The sequence below is a fragment of the Paroedura picta genome, chromosome 4 (genome assembly GCF_049243985.1).
Source record: "Paroedura picta isolate Pp20150507F chromosome 4, Ppicta_v3.0, whole genome shotgun sequence".
Taxonomy (NCBI): domain Eukaryota; kingdom Metazoa; phylum Chordata; class Lepidosauria; order Squamata; family Gekkonidae; genus Paroedura; species Paroedura picta.
The window spans coordinates 92477529-92503282 of NC_135372.1; the positions used below are offsets into that span (position 1 = coordinate 92477529).

Below are 25754 nucleotides of genomic sequence, written 5' to 3' on the forward strand. Positions count from 1 at the left end.
GCAACCCTTAAGGCAGCACTAAGAGAAAGCTATAAAACAATGTGTGCCTCCAAGGGCATTAGGATATCTATAGGAACAAGCAAGCTTTTATAACTTTAAACAAAGTATATCCCTTTGGACTTTATGCAAAACACAAACACCCAATGTTTGAAAATCAGTATCTTTAAATTTCAACAGAGCCCCACTTGTGAATAATTAAATTCACAAACTGGATGGATGGATAGACAAGACAGATTTTCCCACAAACCTGAGAAAAGCTCCAGGTTTGCAGGGAAAAAACCCCCCAATGCAGTCTAAAAATAAAATTAATTGGAGATTTAAAATCCTTCAAAATGATAGAAGCAGCATATGTGGCTTTAAGAAATGAATGTTCTCAATGGCTGTTGTTAGGCAATCCCAACAGTACTGCCAGCCTTCAAGCTAGGGTTGTGTGTGGCGGCATCCACATTGGCCATTCCAGAAGGAGGGGAGGTGTGGGCACCGGTACGTCAGTCGGCGCACACATGCAGGTGTGGAGCTCCACACTTGTGTGTGTGTGCCGAGTTGCGCACCGGTGCCTGTGCCTGTGCCTCCCCTCCTCTCCCACGGCGCGGTGTTGGCTGCGTCAGCCTGGAATGTTCGATTTGGACGCTGCCCTACCAAGGTTTCTGACAGTAAAAGTCATGGAGGAGCATATGGGGACCTTTCCAGGACTGTTCTGGCCTTTGAGGGCCTGGCCCAACAACAACCACCAGGTGATATGCTACAGGGTAATTTGCATAACTCCCCAGGCTGGCTGCTTGCTACTGTCCATGCACAAAAACCGGTGTAGTGTAATGGTTAAGGTTTCAAATTAGAATTTGGGAGACCTGAGTTCAAATACTGAGTTTGAATACCAACTCTGCCATGGGGGCTCACTCTGCAACTTTGTGCCAATTGTGAATTCTCAGTCTGGCCTACCTCACAAAGTTATTTTGAGGGGGGAAAAGAGGAATATGATGTAAGCTGCTTTTGGTTCCTCTGGTGAGAGAGAGGCTTATATAAAATAAATAAATAATACACTTCTAATGGCAGGAGGGAATATAAAAATATGTTGAATGGTGAGTGGGAAGGAGCGAAAACAACACTGAAAGTTGAGGCTATGCCACATGAGAAAATGGAAAACAGTGTTGGGAAGTGGATACAGGGAAAGTGAGGTACCCTGCATAAGTCCTTGCAGGTTTCACCCTGTTCAACTGTACCCAACCTGGCTGGCACCATACATCTGGATCACACTTCTCCTGACAGCTGGGGAAGGGAAAGGATGAAAAGCTGATGGCAGATCTGTTCTTACACCCCACTTTTTGCTAACAAAAGGAGTCTTAAAGCAGCTTAAAATCTTCTTTCCTTCCTCTCCTCACAGAGCCCTGATGTTATGGCTCTGTGAGAACCACTTTGTCAGGGCTATGATGAACCCAAGGTCACCCAGCTGGCTGCATGTGGAGGAGTGAGAAATCAAACCTGCTCACCAGATTAGAAGTTACTGCTCTTAAGCAATACAACAAGCTGGCTGGTGGGTGTGGGAAGGAGAGAAGGCAGTGGAAAAAGGCAAGATGCTATAGGAGCTTTAAAGAAAAGGAAAGAGAAAATAGCTGTGGAGAGAAAAATTATATGCCCCATGCAATTCCTGGTGTGTCCCCTGTTTGTATTTATTTATTTATTTATTTATTTATTTATTTATTTATTTATTTATTTATTTATTTAGATTTATATACCGCCCTCCCCGAAGGCTCAGGGCTCAGGGTATAACCAAATTCTTTTGAAATAATGATCCCCACATAGTAAGCTATTAGTAGATCTAAACTGCTTGTATTACAATGCTAATATGGAGTCAGAGGCTGGTGCCTTGCCCTTACCAACTCTTCCATACAATTCCTGTCCCTCCAGTTTTGCCTTACTTTCCTTCCCAGAAGGCCAGAAAAAAACAACCAGGATGCAAAAGAATTCCGGGGAGAGCATTGCTGGGAAAACTTCCCACCTCACCTACCAATTTTTCTTTGCAAATAACTGCCATAATACCATTAAATGGCAAACAAGGTATCCAGGTATCCAAATGCTAAATAAAAGCTGTGGAAGGAGTAGCTCGAACAAGAAACTTGCACAAACTCAGAAAACCGGTCTGATCAGTCTACTGAGCCAGAATCCATGGACACTGCCCATCTTGCTAAAGGTGAAACAATCACTGATTATGACTACATTAAAACTCAGGTTAGGCTGGATACATAGTTGTGAAATTTTTCCAGAAGGAGAAGTCTCAGTAGTTTAGCATATTAAAGGTTTGAGAATTTCCATAGATGACACTGGTGTCCTGTCTTCCTTCAAGGAGCTCAGGGTGACTCTCATTTTAAAAGTTACCAGAACACACAGCGGCAATGAAAAGTGTATGACTGTCACGTGATGTGTGAGCATCTATTGTTTACCATCTCCTACAAAGGAGTGCTTTCTGTGTTAATATTTGTCAGAATGAGATGAGGCAGTGGCTCTGCTATGTATACAGGAGTCCAAGAACAACATGGCTTTCTAATTCAGGCTCCCAAGTAAAAAACTTGGCTCACAAGTAAAAGACAGAATCCTAAAAGCTCCAAGTGCAATAATATAAGTATTTCAGAAGCCTCCCCACAATAATGATTTCAGGTTGCTCTGAAAGGCTGGTAACAAGGACACAAAATTTAGGGGTTTTGTGTGTGTGTGTGTGTGTGTGTGTATGGGGGGGTCTATTGCTGAGGATTAGCAGTCAACTCCCTACCAGCAGAGCTTCTGTAAGTATAGGTTTCTGTGGTAAGTGCTCAACTAACAACCTAGAACAGGTGTCCCCAACTTTGCAGAGCCCATAGGATAACTAGTAGTAGGCAGTGTTATAGATTCACATTATCTCTTTGGAGCTGCTGTGTCTGTGCATAAGTCTCTTTTCATGCCCCGGCCTTCAGGGAACCTAGAGATATTCCTTCAGTAGTTGCCCTGCTTTCACCTATGGAAACTTTGTGATTTATCAGGGACAGACCCATGCCAGGCAATACTTGACTCCACAAACATGGCTGTATGTGTGTCTGAGAGAATAAGGGCTGTCTGTACAGTGGAGTGAGCTTAAAGTAGCTGGTTCTTGGAAAAGAGAACCCAGACCGTCTCAGAACCAGCATATAAATTGTTACAGGCTTATTTTTTACACATAAACAGATACAGATTCTGAACTACAGAAAAAAGTTTCTCGCTAACTGAACACTTAGTCTTCAGATCACCTTCCTGCCTTGGGAAACAGATAAGCCCCAGATACCCCCAGAAGATGTCTTAGCAAAGACTGATTAAAACTTGCTTCTTGGGGACACATATTTTTAGGGACTCTCAGGGCAAGGAGCTCCTTTTTCAGACCAATTAGAAAGAGTGACCCTTCAAAACCGCTGCAGAAGTTGTTACCAATGAATGTTTTCCTTAGGATCTTAGGCTGTTTTGCTCATGGCCTGAAAATGGTGGAATGTGCAAAATGTAGCTTGGATACAAGCAGGAATGACTAGGTGCTGACTGGGGATTTCTGCATTGTTCCCCCACTAGGTTGACATCTCATTGTCACAGATGGCCAAGTTATGAAAACAGGATGCTGATACTCCTTCTCAAGCCCCCTCTTCCACATGGTATGCTGACACAGTGTACTCATCTCTATATAATGGAATTTTGTGTCTTACTACAACTTCAACACAGAATAGGACTATTTCTTATCACACCACAGGTATCCCATTCATAACAGGCACTGCCCATAAAATGAGTGCAGATATGGGATGCAGGTGCAGCCACTCAAAAAATCACCACCTTGACAAGTATCCTCCCATGAAGGAGCCAACTGTTTCCAAATGCATGCTTCCTGCAGACACAAATGTGATACTTCCTGTGTAAGTGTGTAAGAAGCTAGGAGAGTCAACAAAAGCTAGGTGAAAATCATAATGAATCTGTAGGCTCTGTGGTACCACAGGGTTCATTATATACACTTTTAGGCAGCTCTTGGGATCACTGAAAAGAATTATAGAGGGAAATGTTGAAGCATTGGTAGAATTCAGAATTTTTCACTACAAACAGGAAGAACAAATTTTGGATGAAAACCAAATTGATAACTCTGTACATGAGCAACAGCAACTCTATACATATGCAATGGCAGAACACAACTGTGGATAAAGATTCTGCCCTGTATTCAAATATAATTTTGTTGCATTGCAGAGGACAAATGGGATAAAGGGGAAAACCGGGATTGACTCTGCTTTGGGAAACAAGGTGAATACCATGAAACACATCAACAGGTGCCATACTGGCGGTCACTAATTATAGGGCATGGACAGGTTCATGGAGTGGAAGCAGTAATTTCTTCTATAAGCTGAAGAATGTCTTTGTGAGTATTTTCTTTAACATGAGAAAATGGAAAGGTCAAAGCCAGTGCATACAGAACACTTTGGATCACTTATATGGGTATCCCCTTGATCGGTCTTACAGAAAGAGAAGTGCCTTTTTCCAGGAACAGTAGTACAAGTTATGTCTTTAAAATTACTTACAGTAAAAATGTCATACTCTGTTTTTTAGAAAGCAGTCTTGGGCCTAAGCAGGGTTACAACAGTTGTGTAACTGAAGGAAGTACTAGCATTACAAATGCTGCAGAAACCACGTATTACATCAGTATGTTCTGCATCAAGAATGGAAGTAATACTCCTGGGTATACCTGCATTTGATCATAATACATCCATGTGGGAAGCCTGTTCGGTCAGGCTTCAAAGTGTATGTACATGATCTTTAAACCACACACACAGATGCTGAGACATATATTACACATATATACTTGAATCATTAGCTGTAGAAAATACTGATGTTTCCCATACCAATCTTAGAATGTGGCTGTATCCTGAGCAATTTTCAGAAGAATGTTACACAAGTGAGAATTCTTAACCCAATCTGGCAGCCTTCAATACTGGAGGATACATAGCTAAAAAAAATACAAGGCTAAATTTAATTCTTTACATCAATGTAGACATACTTATTCGCTTCCACCATAAATTCAACCATGTTACTAGGAGCATCAAAGTGCCTGACTTAGTTTATTACTGTGTAAATACTACTACTTGCAATTACATCTTCACAGTGAGGCAGATCTGCCTACCTCTTCAAACACAGGGTTGCAGAACTCTTTGGCAAACACATAAAAAACACATTATGGAAAACACCACACCCTCTCTGCAGAAATGAGTAGAGCACAGAAGTTCCATGCAAAGAAGCACTCATCAAGCAGAATACAAAGGGATACCTTCAACAGCTTTTCCTGATGTCTAACTAGAATAGTCACATTAGGCTGGCATGGCCAACTCTGCAAACCATCTGCTAGGATTTTTCATAAATGAATTAATAAGAAAATATGCCAAACCAGAGCGCCTTTTCATTATTCAGTTGATCTCATGTTCTAATAGTCTTTCCAGGTTTTCCTCTTCTTCAGTATACCTGCTTTATTCCAACTTTTGTGGAAAAACACAGACTAATACCTCTTTTTGTGCCTCCATTTCTCCCTCGTGGGGATCTAAAGCAGCTTACTGTATTGTTCTCACCTCTTTCATTTAATCCTGACAGTCACCACTGTGTGAGGTAGGTTAGGCTGGGAGAGTGTGACAGAGTGTGTTCAGCTTCTATGGGGAGGCAGAGATCCCAATTTGGCTCTTGTAGATCCTAGGTCTGACACAAACTACTACACTACACCAGCTCTCAGTTTATTACATTGTCAGAAAGAAATGCCGTACCTTGGTACAATTTCATAGCATCACTCCCTCACAGGTGCCATTTTCCAAGTTTTTCCCTGCTGTGCCACCATAGGGCTTTGAGAGTGTTTTTGTAAACTACTAATTTCTAATGCTATAGCATTATAACAATCTATTGCCACTTCCTAATTATTTCAAATTCCTCTGAATCCCCAATATTTATTTTGTGGGGGAAAATGAAATCTCCAGCCCTTTTGTTAAGAGATGTAAGCAGCAAGATGCAGGCAGTTTTCAGTCCACTGCCTGGGAAAGGACTGGAGAGGGAAAGCAGCAAGACTGATTGAAAAATGTTATTTGTATATCGGTGCTGCATTCTAGCACTATAATGATCTATTGCCCCTTGTCTATATCAGCGTTTTAACCAAACTATTATTGGGCTACAATGTGGGGTTGCTAACCTCCAAGTAGGACCCAGAGCTCTACTTGAATGCCAACTGATTTCCAAGCAAAAGAGATCAGTTTCCCTGGAGAAAATGACTAAAGTCTATGGAGGATGAAGTCTGTGGTTCTGTACCCTGCTGAGATCCCTCCCCTCCCCAAGTCCAGCCATCCCCAGGCATCAAAACCTTTAGGAGTATCCCAGTCTGAACTTGGCAGTCATATGCTGCAGTGCGTGTGTGAAAAAAAGGCTGGAAAGTCACTATGGAAGCTAAGACCACTACATCCCATGAGCCAGAGTGGGTGGGGCCATGGTCCACTGTAGAACATCTGCTTGGCATGAAGAAGGTTCCAGATTCAAGCCCCAGCATCATTCATTAAGAGCATCTGGCAGTATGTTATGCAAAAGATCTCTGCCTGTGATTCTGAGTAGACAATCCTGATTTGGATAGAGCAAAGGTCTTTTTCAGTATTCATGTGTGTGGAGTAAATGCAGAAACTTGGAAGACAGAAGGCGGCACACATGTGGAAGCATTGTTGCCAAAATGTATGCTTCTTTATGTGTTGATGAAAGCAACACAGAAGACTCACCATGTGGAAGCAACCACAGAAAAAAAGAACTGAAGGAACCTGTCTCCAGTCAAAACATCAAATTCCGTTTGTGCTGATTACACTGCCTTTGCTGGGAATTCATCCCACAAAAAGGGAAGTTGTGATCAAGGACAGCTCACCTTTAACCAGCATCCCTTGCAGTCCATGGAATCTGACTAGTGATCGCTGACAAAACCAGACATTGGTGGAATATCCCTCACTCATGGCTTATTGCAGCTCTTGCTCAGGATTCTGCACACACATACACACCCTTGCTGGTCAGGGAGTGGCGGAATAAATCAATAATAATAATAATAATAATAAAAGCCTCTAACTGAGCACATCTGACAGTCTCGCATTGACTGCCTCAGCGATGCACGGGTGTCTGTGGGTCAATTACAATACTGCTCTGGTCGGCCTCACTGCTGGAAGGAAAATGCAGCCAAGCCATATGTGTCTCTTCTCTCCCTGCCCTCCCAGACTGCCATCAATCCTCATTGCCTCAGCCTCTCCACTAGCAACAGTTTTCTAGAGCCTGCTGTATTTTTTTTTGCACAGTGGTCTTTATTGCTAGTCACTATATATTGCTACAGCACTGGAAGTGGACCCCTTGTTTGTATAGCAGTCCACTCTAAAGGTCTAGTACAGCCTTTCTCAACTTTTTTACTGTTGAGAAACATTCTTTAGGCTTCCAGAAACCCCAGAAGTGGCACGATCATGCAGAATATGGTTGGGAAGCCCACCCATGGTCTTTCACCTTCCCACCCCTTCCAGGTCCATCATTGGCCATTTTGGAAGGGGGTGGGTGGGTTTGCATGACCCTATATGGTTGTATCGCCTAATAAATGTTTAACACATTTAAAAAATATATACAAATTTAATTAACTCTCACTTATTTACGAAACTTTTCCAGGACTGTTAAGAATCCCTAGGGTTTCACAAAACCTTGGTTGAGAAAGCCTGGTTTAGAAGATCAGAGCAAGGTTATTAATAATGGGCTATTTTGAAACTTAAATACTTTGGCCACCTCATGAGAAGGAAGGACTCCCTGGAGAAGAGCCTAATGCTGGGAGCGATTGAGGGCAAAAGAAGAAGGGGATGGAGTCATTGAAGCAGTCGGTGCAAACTTAAATGGATTTCGAGGAATGGTAGAGGACAGGAAGGCCTGGAGGATCATTGTCCATGGGGTTGCGATGGGTCGGACATGACTTCGCACCTAACAACAACAACATTTTGAGGTAGTTAATAGGATTGCTATAAGTTGGAAGTGACTTGATGGCACTTCATACACGCACTCATTCACACACATGCACACAGAGACAATGCCTCCAGAATTGTGCCAAACTTGGAATCCTGATTTTATCTAGAGGCTTGTATCAAAAAATGGCCACATCTGAGAAAAAGCAGATTTGAGCCGTGGTTGATCCAGTAAACTGGATAGAAAACGTTGGCTGGTCTAGTAAACTGGATGGAAAGCTTTGAGAAAAATGTCCAGAAACGTCTCAGTTACTGCTGTAGCTGCTACTCCTACCACTAAGCTTTATCCCACAAGATGATATAGCAATAAACCCATGTGACCTTTTCATTCCATAGGCTTCACTGGCAAGAGCTGTAGGGTAGCCAGGATAATAGTCTTTATTGTAAATTGATATTTTTGTTTGGAAGCACCATTGGATTAATGATTTTTAAAAGGCTTTTAAAGTCTTGTATGCTTAGATAGAAGAATAGATTGTGGTTCATGGCTGTAAACAACCCAGAGTAGTGCAATCTGACCTAGATACCACTATGCCAAAAAGTCCTTTAAGCTGTTTACCTTGTTCTAAAGTAGTTGTGTCATATTTTTAACACAGGGACAGGAAACTGTTAGGGTATACTTTTTGCACTTTTTACATATGTGCTCTATAGTAGATAGATGAAGAACTACATGATGCACAGCTAAGTTACATTTGGTGAGTGAGTACATGACAACTTTCAGATATCTGATCTGAGAATTCCATAAAACTCAAAGGTTTGTTAGATCTACTAAAAGGAGGAAAAATGGGCTTCAAATTTCAAGTAAAGTTTTGAAGTCACTTTCTGTTGGGAAGTTACTATGGTCTAGGAGGTAATCTTGCAAGTGGAAGCAGTAGATCGATTTTAATTACTTAGGTGTCTCTCAGAAAGGTAATGCTAACTTCTCCTAGCAGCTTACTAATGCTGGCCATAATTTCCAGAAACATGTTTATCTCCCCTCATACAATGGAAAGACTTAGAGCTAGTCTTGCTGTCAGGAGCTAGTTGAATGATGAATTTAAGATGCATGAAGGTGATGGCATGACCTCCAAAGAAAGAAAGCATCAAACACAGGAAAAGCAGTTTAGCAGAACATTCAGAATTATCTGGGTAGGTGAAGAAATGGGGACATACCCTGAAATGATACTATATCAATAAGGATTTGTGATTGTAGTACAACAGCTACTGTACGAGGAAACCCTGCATAGTTGTGGTTGTTTAAGGCAAGAAAAGCTTACCACCCATTGGAGGTGCTGGTTTGAATGCCGATACTAAGAAATGTTCAGTCATAACTTGCATACTGTGCATGTATGTAACCAATGTTTGGAAGTGCCTTAAGTTTTTGCCACTTATTCCAGTCTTTGTGAAGCTGAGCTGCTAATGATTATCTTCTGTGATTGTTATTATTCACTAGAGAAAGTGTCTGCTATCTCTGTCCCCTACCCTGAATGTTAAGGAATTTAAGTAAACAAGATCTGTCTCTGAATGTCGCTTAGCTACCTTTCTAAAAAGTAATTACTGCCATGTATGGGCTTGTGGTGGTGCCTCCTGATAAATTCATTATGTTACTGTGTTGGTTAAATTGCTGTAGATACAATATTTGTGCAGCCCAGCACCTACAATTTTCACTTGGGTGCCAGTATTTCTTTGACCTCTTCCATATTAGAGTGCTTTAGTTGAAACAGATATTAGCTTCATTATTTCCATGTGGAGGTTATAATTTTATCAATCCTTGGGCTTTGTGTGGAAGAAGTGAGCAACTGGGGCTGTTACTATTAATTCTGCATGAGTATGTAGTGAGGGAGAAATGAACCTGTCATGCTTGCTCATTTGGCTGTTCTTTAGATCTATCTTTTCTTTCAGCAAATAGTATCTAAGTCCCAAAATATATTCACTTTGTTAATTGGACATAGTCGGACAAGAAGAGATTATTTTACCAATTTAGATGGAAGCATTGGGTTGATTATGGTGGAGTTAGAGAAACAATTTTCCCATTGCAAAGAGTTTATTAAAGTAAAAGGTAAAGGTAAAGGTATCCCCTGTGCAAGCACCGAGTTATGACTGACCCTTGGGGTGATGCCCTCTAGCGTTTTTTTGGCAGACTCAATACATGGTGGATTGCCATTCCATTCCCCAGTCATTACCGTTTTACCAACCTCGGAAGGATGGAAGGCTGAGTCAACCTTGAGCCGGCTGCTGGGATGGAACTCCCAGCCTCATGGACAGACAGCTTCAGACAGTATGTCGGCTGCCTTCCCACTCTGCGTCACAAAAAGCTCTTTATTAAAGTAAAGCAGAGAAAAATACTAAAAATATCAAACAAAAGTATTACTTAGGCAGATGACTTTATTATTTGGCTTGAATATAAGTACAGAATAGGCTAAAAACTCAAAATTCTGAAAATACTTTGTTCAGGCCATTTCAAAACATCATTGAAATTTGTCCAGTCAAGCCTTCCAAAAGTCATGCACGAGATTATACTTGGTGTTGGACCAGAACCTCACTTTCTATCCTGTATAAACTGACTGAACATTAAATGCGCAAAGATATTAAATGTTCTGTGGTTCTCATATTTATTATTATTATTATTATTATTATTATTATTATTATTATTATTATTATTATTATTATTATTTCAGTTTATTACCAGCCACTCCCAATTGGCTCATGGTGGGTTACAATAATCTGAATAAAATCCCAGTAACCCCCCCTTAAAACCCCCAGACATAAAAACATAACACAGATCCAAGTAATCACAATAACAAAAAGGAGATACAGGGGCCATACAGAACTTCCTTGCTGTGCTGGCCTCAACCATAGATCTGGTGGAAGAGCTCCGTTTTGTAGGCCCTGTGGAATGCCAGGAGCTCCTGCAGGGCCCGCAGCTCCTCCAGGAGCTCATTCCACCATGTAGGGGCCAGGACCGAAAAGGCCCTGGCCCTGGCCAAGGCCAGGCGTGCTTCCCTGGGGCTGGGAATGACCAACAAATTAGTGCCCACAGAGTGTAAGGCCCTGTGGGGGGAATAGAGTGATAAGCAGTCCCTCTGATATGCAGACCACGTAGGGCCTTAAAGCTTAAATCCAAAACCTTGAACTGGATCTGGGCGGTAACTGGCAGCCAATGCAGCTGCCTCAGCATCGGCTGGATGTGGGCCCTCCAAGGTATTTCCCATGAAGACCCTAACAACTGCATTTTGAACTAGCTGCAATTTCCAGATCTATCCAACTGGCAATGGAGGTCATCCATCAAGGCAACCAACACCGTCTTCACCCCGTGGCCAGGGTGGAAACCAGACTGATATGGGTTGAGCGCCCATATCACATATCATCCATATCACATAGTGCCCATATCACAGCGTATCTATAGATGCTGGTCCATTTCATGCTGGTTTATGGTTCTGTGGTATACAATTCCACAAGACTGTCTACCTTGAAGAATTCATGCCAGTTTGGCATCAGATAATTAGACTTTACATTGGGCATTTCATACCTCTTCGATGTAGAAATAAATCTTCAGTCACTACTGAGCAGATATTGTCATGGCCAACTCTCTCAGAAACATTTTCCATAGCTGTGAACAGAAGCCTTCCACTGAATCATTTCTATGTATAGAATAATGTTTTGCAGTCTTGCTGTTTTCAAGTTGCAGAATTCCTTGGCTTGGAAAAAATATTCCTTGCCGTTCTTCACCAGTCTTATTTCAGTTTTGGCTCTCAGTTTTCTGCTGATGTTTTCTAATTAGAGATTCTTAGCCTCTCAGCCCATTTTTTGTGTGCTAGATTGTAATTAAAGTTAGTGAAACTAGCTGTTTAATGACCAGGTTGGCAACAAGAATCCTGTCTAGTGATTTTACCTCTATATTTGGAGATAAATTGATGGTGTAGTGGCAAGAGCTGTGTGAAGACCAGAACAATAATAAACTTTGAGTGCAAATCAGTAGAAATTGTCTTTGCTAAAAATTAGATGTGACGTTCATACTTGCTAGTACTTTTCTAAGGAGGAGACTTCAATAGTTGTGCATTTTGCAGTGTTTTCCTCACAGTTAAACACTAGCCTGAGCATCTGTGTTCTTCAAGTGCTTGCCCAAACTGTTCTGAAACCCTGGCAATTTGACTTGTGCCACAATGCACATTTCTTGGCAACTATGAAGGATGTATGTAATTTTTACATGTCTGTGTTATTGACAGTCCCTTTAAAAAAATCTTAAAATACCAACTAGAGAAACAGTTCCAAATATGTCAAAAGGGCCTGTACTCAATAAGAGAGATGCATGTTCTGTACTTTGGCTTCTGTAGCAGAGTATAAAATGCAAAATGAAAATTCATCCTAATTTGGCTTCTGATTGCTCCAACCAGTGACCATGAGTATCTTTGCAGTGGGCCAGAATTTTTTTTTAACAGAGGACTGAGATTCTCAGAGTACCCAAATTAACTGCTTGTGTAATTAATACAGCTCTCCCTAAGGTGGCTATGCACCAGATATAAACCTGAATTTCTCTTGCTGCATCATACATTTTGAAATGCTGAATTATACTTGAACAAGCAAGAACTGTTTATGCCAAGGTGCTTTTTAGGCATGTGCATATAACTTTAATGTCTTGGGGGTTCAGTGGAGGGTGGGGGAGGCAGATATGGCAGTGGGATGAGATTGAACGAAAAGGTGTATGAGATATTTTGCTCGTGCCGATTCTGTTCTCCGTCCCATCTCTCAACATGCAGGGAGGTTGCCAAACATTATATCCTGACTCTGGCACTGATGTTGTGTAACACCAGGTTGATCAACAACAAAACCGCTACCTGCAGGTCTGTTTTGCAGAGTATGAGGTAGACCAGGCATATATGACAAGACCTGGGTGAAGGAAGGTAAAACTTCCACCATGAAAGAACTTGCCCATCTGGATTCTTGGTCCTTCATCAATCATGGGGAAGGGGTGGGATGGCAATCCTGATCTTGGGAGGCTTACTCCTTCAGGGCTCTCCCTGGGCCTTTAATGTGTTGGCCTCGGGTGGAACAGGACCAAGAGCTTGGCCATCTGGGTGGTATACCAACCACCCAGCGCACTGCCAAATGCCAGATTGGGCCTGCTGGAGGCAGCTGCCGCCTGAATATTGCAGTAGCCCAGACTGTTAGTCCTGGGGGACTTCAGTGTCCATGAAGAGCTGCTGTCCTCTGAAAGTGGCCCAGACTTGGTGTCATCCATGGTGGCACTGGGGCTCTCACAGTTTGTTGCCAGTCCCACCCATCAAGCAGGCCACACCCTGGTTCTGATCTTTGGTGAGGGATTGGAGGAGGCCAATGCTGTTCCATGGTCAAACCACTACACCCTGAAGGCCCAGCTCAGTATACTTCCCTGCTGCTTGAGCAGAGGGCATATTTTAGATCGCCCGCAGAGACTTACAGATCCAGAAGGATTCCTGAAAGCTCTGAGGGATCCAGTGCCCTCTGGCAACTCATTGGAAGAGCTGGTTAACAGCTGGCATAGCTGAATGTTGGCTGCTATGGATGAGATCGCTCGCCAACATCCTCTCCATCCCCACCTCAAAGGGCCCCTTGGTATAAAGAGGAGCTGCATAAGAGGAAACAGGAACTTAGACAACTAGAGCTAGTATGGAGGAAAACTGACGAAGCTTCAAGAACTTCTTATAGGATGCTTATGAGAGCTTATAAGGTGGTGGTGAAAGTGGTAAAACATGAATTTTATGCAGCCTCCATCACGTCCACAGGCTCATGCCTAGCACAATTATTTAGGATAGTTTGAAGAAGGACATCAAAACTTAATTGGATATCAGTTGTGAGGCATTTGCAAGCTACTTAACAGATAAAATCTTAACGCTCTGCAACAACCTTCCCCCAACTATTGATCCAGTTAGGAAACTAGAGGCCCCTTGGCTGCCTTCGGAAGGGAGTATTTGATCGCTTCACACAGCTCACAGTGACCAATGTGGATAGGTTGATAGCTTTGGTAAGGCCGACTAAATGCTCACTGGATTCCTGTGCCTCATGGCTACTTAAAATAAGCAATAAGAGGAAATTATCAAACTCTCTCTCTCACCGAGGGAATTCTTGGAAGGCCTGAAAACGAAAGTAGTCTGCCTGCTACTGAAGAAATTATCATTGGCTCCGTGGAACCCTGCCAGCTAGTGTTCTTGGGGAAGTTGGTTGAAAGGGCAACCATGGACCAACTCCAAGCATATCTGGATGAAGTTTCAGTTTTGGACCCATCCCAGTATAGCTTCTAGTCAGGCCATAGGGTGGAAACAGTGCTGATCACCTTGACAGATGACCTTTGGAGAAAGCTGAATTGGGGTGCTGCTCTCGTTACTCAATCTCACAGCAGTGTTCTACACTAGCGGTCCGCAACCTTTCTGCGGCCGTGGACCGCTGTGACTGGATGGGGAGAGAGGGCAACCCGGGGCTCCGCGCACATGTGGCAGCCCAGGCGCAAACACACATGCATGGATTTGCTGCGCATTTGCGTCCAGCGGGGGCGCAAATGCGCGTGCGTGGCACCGCTGCACATGCGCAAAACTGCCGCGTGTGCGTGTTTGCAGTTCTCTCCCCAACTTTGTTCAACAGCTTTATGTTCCCTCTTACTCAGCTGGCCCAAGGGTTTGGCCTTGGGTGCCATCAATATGCAGATGATAACCACCTCTATCTCCTGATGGACAGCCACCTGAATACACTCCCAGACAACTTTGCCAGATGTTTGGAAGCAGTGATGGGTTGGCTTTAGCAGAGTTGCCTGAAACTCAGCTCTTCAAAGATGGAGGTCCTGTGGCTGGGTAAGAAGGGGCCAAGTGAGGAAGTGTGCCTGCCCTGCCAAGATTCGGTGCAGCTGTTGATTGCATCCTCAGCCAGAAATCTGGACATGACCTTCGACACATCCCTGTCTATGGAGGCCCCAGTCTCAAGAGTTATGTGGCTGGCATTTTTCCACCTTCATCAACTAAACTACTAGTGCCCTACCTGGTCCTGGAACACTTAGCCACAGTCATCAACATGACTGTCTCCTCTAGATTGGATATCTGTAACTCGCTCTACTTGGCTCTGCCCTGGTCCTTGCTCCAGAAACTGCAACTGGTCTAGAACGCAGCAGCCCAGGTCCTCACAATAACTGCCTGGAGGGCGCACATTTGACCTGTGCTCCAGCAACTACACTGGCTCCCAACTGAATTCCAAATCAAATACCCACCCATAAGGTCATTTGTGGTACGGGCCCTGCTTATCTGATAGACCGCCTTTCTATCTATACCCCCCCAGAGTACTCTGTTGGCAAACATTAACTAGGGCCAGAGTATTCTCTGTCCTGGCCCCCACCAGGTGGAATGAGTTCGCAGAGCAGATCCAGGCCCTGCTGGAGCTGACACAGTTCTGCAGGGACTCCAAGACAGAGCACTTCCGGCAGGCCTTTGGTTGGAGCCAGTGAGTCAAAAAACATATACTGGGTGCTCCCTTTTAAAGACCCCCTGAGACCATAGCCTGGTTCCAGGTGAACTGCAGGCACTCAAAAATCAGGACTGTTGACATTGATATTATTTTGAACGGTTGATTAATTTAATTTTACATTTAGTTTCAATTCATTGTTTGAATTATATTATCTGATTGATCTATGGAACGATGTACACCTCCCTGCTGGGAGGGCAGCATAAAAACAAAATTAGTTAATTAAATTAAAGGACTGTAGAATTAATTTTATGTAAAGCATCTATATGCAGTCTTGTCATAACACATTCGTGAAGTGACTCACATCTATTATAAAAATACAACATCAATACAATCCATGAGCCTCTTGTGGCGCAGAGTGGTAAGGCAGCTGTCTGAAAGCTTTGCCCATAAGGCTGGGAGTTCAATCCCAGCAGCTGGCTCAAGGTTGACTCAGCCTTCCATCCTTCCGAGGTCGGTAAAATGAGTACCCAGCTTGCTGGGGGGTAAACGGTCATGACTGGGGAAGGCACTGGCAAACCACCCCGTATTGAGTCTGCCATGAAAACGCTGGAGGGCGTCACCCCAAGGGTCAGACATGACTCGGTGCTTGCACAGGGGATACCTTTACCTTTACCTTTAGAATTAATTTTATGTAAAGCATCTATATGCAGTCTTGTCATAACACATTCGTGAAGTGACTCACATCTATTATAAAAATACAACATCAATACAATCCATACTGATAAAAAATAAACCAGAATTAAAAATATCAGCAATAAATATTTTTCTTATTAAATTTTCAGCCATAGAATCAAAGTAGCAGCAGCTGAGAAAAAGAAAGCAAAGAGGAAGGAGGGAGAAGACAAGCAATGTCACCAAGTGATAATTATAACCAAAAACCTTGGAGAGTGCAGATACCTTCCTTTGCTGCATTTAGACACTGTAAGGTGAATAAAAATATAAGGAGGTTCTAGAGGTAAGGTGCCTCAGCAGCAAAACTACTGTCCTGGGCATATTATTATTATTATTATTATTATTATTATTATTATTATTATTATTATTATTATTATTATCATCATCATCATCATCATCATCATCATCATCATCATCATTATTTATTACCTGCCACTCTCGGCAAGCTGGCTCGTGGCAGGTTACACAGCAATCCAATACACTAAAACCGCAGTAAAATCCCCATAAAACCTATTTAGTTTACAAAAAATACAACAGCAACATGGCGGCAAAAATAAAAGATATGAGCCCTTCCTATAACAGGAAGCCAGGGCAGCAAGCGAGTACAACACTAGCAACATCAATGATGGTAACAGCATGGTGGCGTATCTTTCTGGGAGGGGGGGGCATTAGATCTCTCTCTCTCTAGCACTGACCTCATAGATAGACCTGGCGAAAGCGCTCCATCTTGTAGGCCCTACGGAAAGCGGAAAGCTCTCCCAGGGCCCGCAGCTCTTCTGGGAGCTCATTCCACCAGGTAGGGGCCAGGTCCGAAAAGGCCCTGACCTTGGTAGCGGCCAGCGAGCTTCTTCTTTAAACATGAATACATTGTAATTCCTAGATTCTCAAAAGTATTGTGTTTATGTAGGTGATGTTGTTGTCACAGAAAGTGAAAACATCCCTGATTCTCCAGTTGAGGCCACACTTTCTCCTGAATATGAGCATGGTACTTGGGATTAAATGTGAAATGAAACCATACTGCTGCTTGCAACGTTACTGAGATACTAAATTAATGTTGGTCTCTTGTCAAAGTGCTCTGCCTCACACCAAGATTAATGCCTGTGCATTTTATCTGCCGGCTTGCATTGTTTCCCAGTTCTTTCATCCAAAACGTTGTCCTAGTTTGTGCTGCTGATTCTTAATTTTAAATGTTAGAAGTTGTAGGTTTGTCAGCAAAATTAATTTTATCTCAAAGTCAAATAGTTTCCTTCACGTAAGATCCTTGGCATTGCCCATTCCAATTCTTTATTAAAAGGAGTGGTCTGTACTCAAATAGTTTTTAGCAACCTCTCCCTTCTTCAGACTAGTTTCTAATTAGAGCCATGCTAATGTAGCTGAGAAGGGTAATTTAACCTCCCTAGATTCTAATAAGCAAGGTCACAGTCCTACTCTCCTACCTGATACTACTGCTTTGCTTACCTCTATCTTAAATCAACTATTTCTGCAGATCAGGAATATTAAGGGCTATTCTTGAGATTAAAATAATTTCAGTGAACTATAGGGATATCTGACATAATGACTGGGCTAATGTTGGCATTCTGTTTTGGCAAAGCTCCAAACCTGGTAAGAGTCTGCCTGCCGAAGTGAACATTTGGGAAGGGGTTTCCCCCCTCAGTGTTAGAAAAAAAATGAAAGCAACTTGCTTAGAAAGTATTGAGGATGGGAATGATAGAATACTTAAAAAAATTAATGTTTTGTCTTGATAGTGTTGTTACCTTGCCAGTTCACATTGCTTATTTTATCAGAGCTGATATTTGTGTTTTTAAAATTTCGCAAATACGCCAAGTAGTACAGTTTTATGTGCTGTTATACCTTGATTCATATTCTTAGTAAATTTAAATGTGATAATAAGGGAAGCAGTACATATACTTTTCTTTCCTTCCTCCTCCTCTTAGTGTGTTTTTCCTGTGGCTGAAACATTTCCAGAAATTACATATGCCTAGTACTACTGTGCTTGAATCCAGTACTGCCTTAGTTTATAATTTGAAGTAGCCAGGCATAGTAGCAGTGTCCTAGAGCCTTGGCCCCCACCTTTTAGCTCCTTAAAATTCTGGCAAATGGCCCTGGAGAACACTTCCTGAAAACAAGCTGCAGTCTGTGCAATAGATGCCACCCCTGCTCTTTCCACTGGGAATCAGCAGTTAAAGCTGGTTCTTAAGGCTGGAATGCTTAGTCTTGTTTGGTTTTCTAGACTGTCCTGCAAACAGAGCATGTCTATACATCTCTTTTCCAAGGATTTTATTAGCTGCTTTTCTAGTTTTGCACAGATGGAAGATCTTTAAGTGGAACACTGTGGCATTTGCTCACAAGAGCATGGTACTTCCCTCTCTCTTGGGCAGAGGGAAGAGGTTCTTTTGGACAGTTGTCCTGCTCTCTTTCCTGGTGTGTACAGTAATGTCTGAGTCCTGGTATTTCACAGCCCATGTGCTTGCTGAAGCTGTGTACAGAGGGTTGCTGTGTACAGAGGGCTGCAATCCTAACAGCAGGTAAATAAACAGCAATCCTATGCAGGTTGATGGTTCATTTGAAGTGGCCTTTAAGAGACAGAGTTGGGGGGCTGCCAGTGCTTTCCACAGTTTTTTTCTTTCTGCCTTGATACCAACACACCTCCATAGCCAAGCCCTGATTTTGTAGTTGTATGTTTTTGGAAGCTTGATGGAGGAACAAATCGTTCCCTTTCCCAGAGCTAGATCATTGTGATTGTCATTGTGACCCAGTTGAACAGGTGTTGGCACTAGCTGCGAGGAATGAAGAGTGTGGGAACTTGAGCTCAAGCTGCATGTTACATGGAGTTCTGTGATTCTTTCCACTACACTTTCTTTTTTTAAAACGCAAGCAGCCCGGGTAAGCTGCAGGTTGCAGCAGAAGTAGTCTTGCTGGGGAGAGATTAACTCTTGCTTAACTCTTCCCCTGCCCCTTTCATTTTTCTCTCATTTCAAAAACTTCCTTCTCAAACTGCTTGTCAGCCATAGCAGTACAGCATTTTGACTAACTAGGCTTTTGGTTTAGCAGCAGCATAGAAGGACAGATGGTCCCACAGCTGTTTAAAAGAAAAGGAAGCTTGTTGCCACACAGATGTAATCAGTAATAGATGTGCATTTCCCCCTTCTTCCAAGCTGCTCCATAGTGAATCTTTCATACCTTTCTTCTGTCAGAGAAATGTTAAGTTGAGGAACGAAATCTAACCCAGAACAAGCAGTACGGAGATGCTTGTAGGCTGTATGACCTGTTGGACTTAGTAGCTAGAATCGTTTGACTCAGGAAGGGTGTTTGAGAGGCAGTGTAGGAAATTGTGAAAGGCAGTTAATTGGTGCCCGGAAATTATCGCAATCATTCAGGGTAAAGGAAGAGATTGCTTGCTTACCAGCACGAGTAGAAGAAAAGGGCTGAATTATTTTTTTGTATTATTTGGAGCTTTATTTACCTGTTAATTTAGCTACCAGTGCAATATTTTGAGAAGAAAGATTGCAAATTTAGGTTTGTGGGGAAGCCGAAAGGGAACATAGGTTCTGGGAGGGAAGACAATGATGACAAGACAAGACAATGGTGACAAACTAAATATGATACCTATTCATGTCAAAATATTCACAGGATCAGACCACAAAGACTTCAATGATCTTTGTCATTATCTTCACAGTGTGACTTCAATGGCCTCAGTGGCTCAGTGTCCCTGTCATGGATTGGAGACAGCACTGGGGTAAGTCATACCAATAGGCTGAATAGATTTTTACATATGCATTCCAAAAGTTTGAAAGTGCATTGTGTGAACCAAGAATTCCAGTCTTTGCATGACTCGGTGTTTTCAGTGGATGCCTTCACTTTAATCTTCCCACACAGGAAGACAGTATTAATCCTGCCTGGTGGGTCCTGAGGACTAGAGCTTTTGCAAGGTCTTCCGATTTGGGTATGCTTATCTATAACATGTGCAAGATCCTCTAGCGATCTAGTCAGACAGAATTATTACATGTGCGTGCTACAAGCCATTCAGGTTCTTCTTTTCAGTGTAACCATCCTACTTATGGCCACAGAGGCTGATGAGAAACTGTGTAGGAGTTGGATGACTCACTGTGGGTTTGGCCAGAAACTTCTGGTTGTCCATCAACAGGTAAGGTGACAATTGCTTCAGCTCTGGGGCCTTGCTGGAGAGGAGGAACAGAAGCTGCACAGAAGCTGCTTGTTTTCCTGGAACAAAATCTCACTGAGAGCAAGGAGCAAGCGAAGCCTCTTGAATGGGAAGAACACTGGGCCCTGTTCTAGACTGTGAACAGTTGCTAGCTAATTATGATGGGTATTATTCCTCTCTAAGAAGAGGACATCAGCATTGTGGGATTGACATCCAGCCCCAGTAAAGAAACTAGCTTTAGAGTATATGCATGAAAAAAATGTCAATGCTGGTGTTTTGGGCATGTGAGAAGAGATTTCAGAACCACAAAGATTGCTTTAGAATATGTGTAATGTAGATACCAACAAAAATGCGTCTAGTCAAGGCTATGGTCTTCCCAGTTGCAATGTATGGCTGTGAAAGTTGGACCATAAGGAAGGTCCAAAGAACTGAGGCTTTTGAACTCTGGTGCTGGAGAAGACTCTTGCGAGTCCCTTGGACTGCAAGGCGAACAAACCGGTCAGTCCTAGAGGAGATCAGCCCTGACTGCTCCTTAGAAGGCCAGATCCTGAAGATGAAACTCAAATACTTTGGCCACCTCATGAGAAGGAAGGACTCCCTGAAGAAAAGCCTAATGCTGGGAGCAATTGAGGGCAAAAGAAGAAGGGGACAACAGAGAATGAGGTGGTTGGATGGAGTCACTGAACAGTCGGTGGGAACTTAAATGGACTCTGGGGAATGGTAGAGGACAGGAAGGCCTGGAGGATCATTGTCCATGGGATCATGAGGGGTCAGACACGACTTCGCACCTAACAACAACAAATGTAGATACAGATATAACATGAATGCTAGCTTCAAAAAGTGATGTGCAAAGTAGTCTTAAGCATCAGTTTTATATAGCAATGCTACATGGACTTCTCTCTTTCACTAAATAAACCCCATGGTCTCTGTATTTATGCAGAAATTAATCTTCACCCTTCCCTCCATTCTACAGCTGCAGGAAGATATCTTTCTCTTGTGCAGGCTGGTTAATTTTGTGTTTTGGCTGTTCATGTAACTTTCCTCTCAACTTTATACCAGCTTGGAGGAGGGAAAGTTAACCTTGGATGGGAGAGAGAGAGAAAATAATGGGTGGCATCACATTGGTGGTTGCTGTATAACCATGCACGTTTTTGTTTATTAAAACATTTATGTCCTGCGTTTATCTCTTTCATCCCCTATGGCTTCTGGCTAAAGAGGAAGTAATGCAACATGCCAAGCAACCACCAATGATTGCTAGTCTCCCCCCCCCCCCCCTCACCCAATGCAGAATTAACCCAGAATGAAACTATTAGGAAGGGTGTGAGCTCACATTGGTTTCCCTTCATTTGAACTGGTGGCGTACATAAACTCTGCCAGAGGCCCTTTGGCAGTGATATTGGGCCAGATCCTGGCTGTCGGCTCACCAGTAGCTAACTCATCTTGGATACCATTTTGGATTTCCTGAGCTTTCTGCTGACCACAGTGATTTGTGAACCAAGCAGCATAGGTATTGTCAGAACTTAAAAGCTCACTTGTATGAAAACTATACAGACCCAATTCATAATGGGGATAAGACTGAGATTTAGGATTGGAGCCCCTTTTTCTTCATTATTGTGTCCTGGCAGGCGTTGTTATTTCAAAAGGGTCTAGTAGCGATCTGGCCCCTCATCCAATCAGTACCATCACAAATGCATCTCTGCCTGGTCTGATCAAAGCTCTGTTTGTGGTACTTGCGATACAACTGTTGATATGTGCTTGAATATGTCCCAAATTTCTGGCATTTGGAGATATTGAAGCTGCTGATTACAATATATTTTCATGTTGTGCTTAGGTGTGAGTTTAACATAGTTAAATGGCAGGCAAGCATTTTCTGTGATGGATAAAATGGTTAAATGTCTTATTTTTTAATTTGTAAATTTATTTGTTAAAAATTATTAGAGATTTTTATTTGTACTTATTTTTTTATTTGTACCCCATCACTCCCATAATAAAATCACATAAAAACAGTTAAAACCACATTAAATTACTCTAGGTGGCAACAAATCCTCCCCTGCTCAACAGATTTCTTAAAAATGCCTCAGGGGGAAACACAGGGTAGCCAGATGGATTGGCTGGCTCCTGGAGGGGCCCAGATCTTCCTTGCTCAACCAAAGACCTGGCAGAAGAGTTCCAACTTGCAGGCCCTGCAGATCAGGGCCTCATAAGTTAGCTAGTAGTTTAACTTCCACTTCTGATCAGTCTTCCTTGTGTCTTAAATGGCTTAAATGGATGAAAAGAAGAGATTCTGAATCATTTTGTAATAACCGTTGGATGTAACTTAACTATACTGAGTTGTTACAGTATGAATAGTTTGCAGTAGGATATGGGGCTCCCAATATTTTGCTTGATATTCTTCTGCAGAGTTCTCTGATCTCTAAAATGATTAGCTATTAATTGAAAAACCTGTGTCAAGCCAGTTATCTGTACCAGGATTTCCTGTGTGGAAAGATTATCTGGGTTGGGGAACAAAATTTTGATACTCCAGAACATGATGTCAAAGCATTCAATGATGACACCGAGAGACTGATTTTTCAGAGGGTGAACAAACACAGTGAAGAAAATGGAAAAGTTAGGACACTATTACTTTCCATGAAATTTCATTCAACTGATTTTGTGCCTGCATAGATCAGTTTTGGAAATGACTGTATCTTGGTTCAGCTAATTTTTGGAAGATTTTTTATTTCACTCCTAAATAATACTGTGATCTGTATGTAAGTTGAACTGTACCCAAAACTAGTCTGGTACACACATTCATCAAAACAGAAAAGAACACATGTTACCTATAAGCAGTATATGACCGAATATAGAGAGGATGGAATAGTTATTTGGCCTTAGATGTCCTTGAGTACTACCTGTAGAGAGCTAATTGTCTGGCTTCTTGTTTTCTTTCCAGGTTATTCTTGTGTTGACCACATTTCAGGTGCCTCTAGTGATCATGAGTTTTGGACAGTCTAAGCTCTACCGAAGGTGAGGATTTTATGAATGTTTGTGAATTGAAGCATATGTTGTAACAATCTTCCTTTCTTGATGTCAGAAGTGTGATGACAGTCCTGTATCAGGTAGATACTTTTTCTCAAATCCTGGGTGTGGCTGTTAGAGTCTGGATTTCTCATCTGGTGACAGATTATTCTACAAAGGCAGCCATGAATGCCAGGACAGCTGTGTGGGCAGAGGGCAGGGCTGATTGCCCCAAGGGCCAGGGTGTATCGTGCCTCTGTATCTGAATCTCGTGGAAAGCCCAACACGCTAGAAGAGCAAAGATCTGTGTCACCCCATAGCATTGCAACAGTAATTTATAAGGGAGAGTGTGCTGGTTTTAACAATAACACAGATCCTGGTTAGCCAATTCTGTGCCAGAAGTATCCTACCTGTGAGTTTATTCACATTTTTGACTTAATCCAGAAAAACCGATACTGGACACAGTCTGCCCTGAAGAATGTATATCTTGGCAGTGGTGCAATTCATCAATAATTTTATGATTTTTGAGAGCCACTATCTTAATGAGGGACCATATGTGAACCAACCACTCTGCCATTTGGGAATCCTAGAATCATAGAATCATAGAGTTGGAAGGGGCCATACAGGCCATCTAGTCCAATCCCCTGCTCAACGCAGGACTAGCCCTAAGCATCCTAAAGCATCTAAGAAAAGTGTGTATCCAACCTTTGCTTGAAGACTTCCAGTGAGGGGGAGCTCACCACCTCCTTAGGCAGCCTATTCCACTGCAAGAGGTTGCTTCTTTTTGGCTTGCCTCTGCATGTGGCCATACGCAGTCTGTACCTAAGAGATTGTCTCTCTGCCTATACCCCCAAAAGAGCATTACACTCTGCCACCGTCAACTGGCTAGTGATCCCTGGCCTCAAAGAAGCACGTCGGTCCTCAACGAGGGCCAGAGCTTTTTCTGTCCTGGCCCCCACCTGGTGGAATGAGCTCCCTGAAGAGATCAGGGCCCTGTCCGAACTCCCAAAATTCCACAGGGCCTGCAAAAGGGAACTCCTCCACCAGGCATTTGCCTGAGACCGGCAACAGGTCCCCCCTCAGACAGCCTCTCCATGGCCTGTCCTCTTTAAGGGCCTTAGCTAAGTTCCATTTCTGTTATATTGTTTAAGATCACTGAAATTGTGTTATTTAGATTATTGTTGTTGTTGTTGTATTTGTTTATGTTATACATTAATTTGTTCCATGTACCCCCCATGTTGTATGTAAACCGCCCTGAGCCATATGGAAGGGTGGCATAGAAATTAAATAAATAAATAAATAAATAAATAAATAAATAAATAAATAAATAAATAAAATGTACTGTCCACTCTTCTTTCTTCATTGCCCTGTAAGAAGGGAGACACAGCTACACAATTAACCTTGTTCAGAACAGTCCCATTGCCAGACAGAAACAAGAAACAGCAGCTGGGATTGCTCCTTCCCAGTTACCTTTGATAGTTTCCCATGCTTTCTTCCTGCAAAATTGCTGGAGAAATCAGCAGCGCCACAGGTCAAGCTGATTTTCCTTCCTTCTGGCAAGGAGTTGTTCCTGCTGATGGCAGGTGTATAGTGTGGAACACTGTTCTATCTAGTGGTAAGGGGAAAGGCAAGTGCCAGTTGAGCATTTCAAACATTCTCCAGCCTTTGTTGCCTGTGTAGATGACTGGGAGGATGGCCATCTGACAGCAATGCTGTCCCCACCAGACAGCAAGGCAGATCATGAGAGGGAGACAGGAAAGCATGAGTCAGCGCTCAGCCCTTGTAGGCCTGTGTTGGCCTCCTTGTGGTGGTCATAAATTTGTTCAACCAAAACCAAAGAAGGAACACAACCCAACCTTTACAGGTAGGAACTCAGAAGTTGAGCTGTACAATAAAATAATATAAAAATGGTAATTATTTATTGTAGTGCACAATTAAAAACAGAATAAACTACACCAAAACTATACAGAATTAACTGCACATAAGACCAAACGCGTTTCGACCCTACTGGGTCTTCCTCAGTGGTCAGAATTGTAACAATACACTCTATATAAAATGTCTAAACTCATTATAAAGTGAGTGTAGCTGAGTGGTTGAATGGGATCTGTAAATTATGGCTCCAACCTATATATGTATATTTTAGACTTTTTGGAGCTTTTTTTCTGATGCACATGAAATACACTCTCAGCACAGAATTATATAATAGCGAAGAGTGATGAGCATAGGCATATGCCATAGGAGGTGGTCTCCAAAATGTCTAACATTTACATATATTGGTTGGAGCCATAATTTACAGATCCCATTCAACCACTCAGCTACACTTTATAATGAGTTTAGACATTTTATATAGAGTGTATTGTTACAATTCTGACCACTGAGGAAGACCCAGTAGGGTCGAAATGCATTTGGTCTTATGTGCTGTTAGTTCTGTATAGTTTTTA

General features: G+C 42.5%; 1 protein-coding gene across 2 annotated transcripts in view; it reads left to right on the plus strand.

The window, feature by feature from the left end:
- Positions 1-25754, plus strand: part of SORT1 (sortilin 1) — a 58756-nt gene that overhangs the window by 12587 nt on the left and 20415 nt on the right. For both annotated transcript variants that reach the window (XM_077334230.1, XM_077334232.1), the window contains exons 2-3: positions 19831-19890; positions 23249-23322. In XM_077334230.1, coding sequence (XP_077190345.1) covers positions 19831-19890; positions 23249-23322 — 134 coding nt within the window. The remainder of the gene's footprint in view (positions 1-19830; positions 19891-23248; positions 23323-25754) is intronic.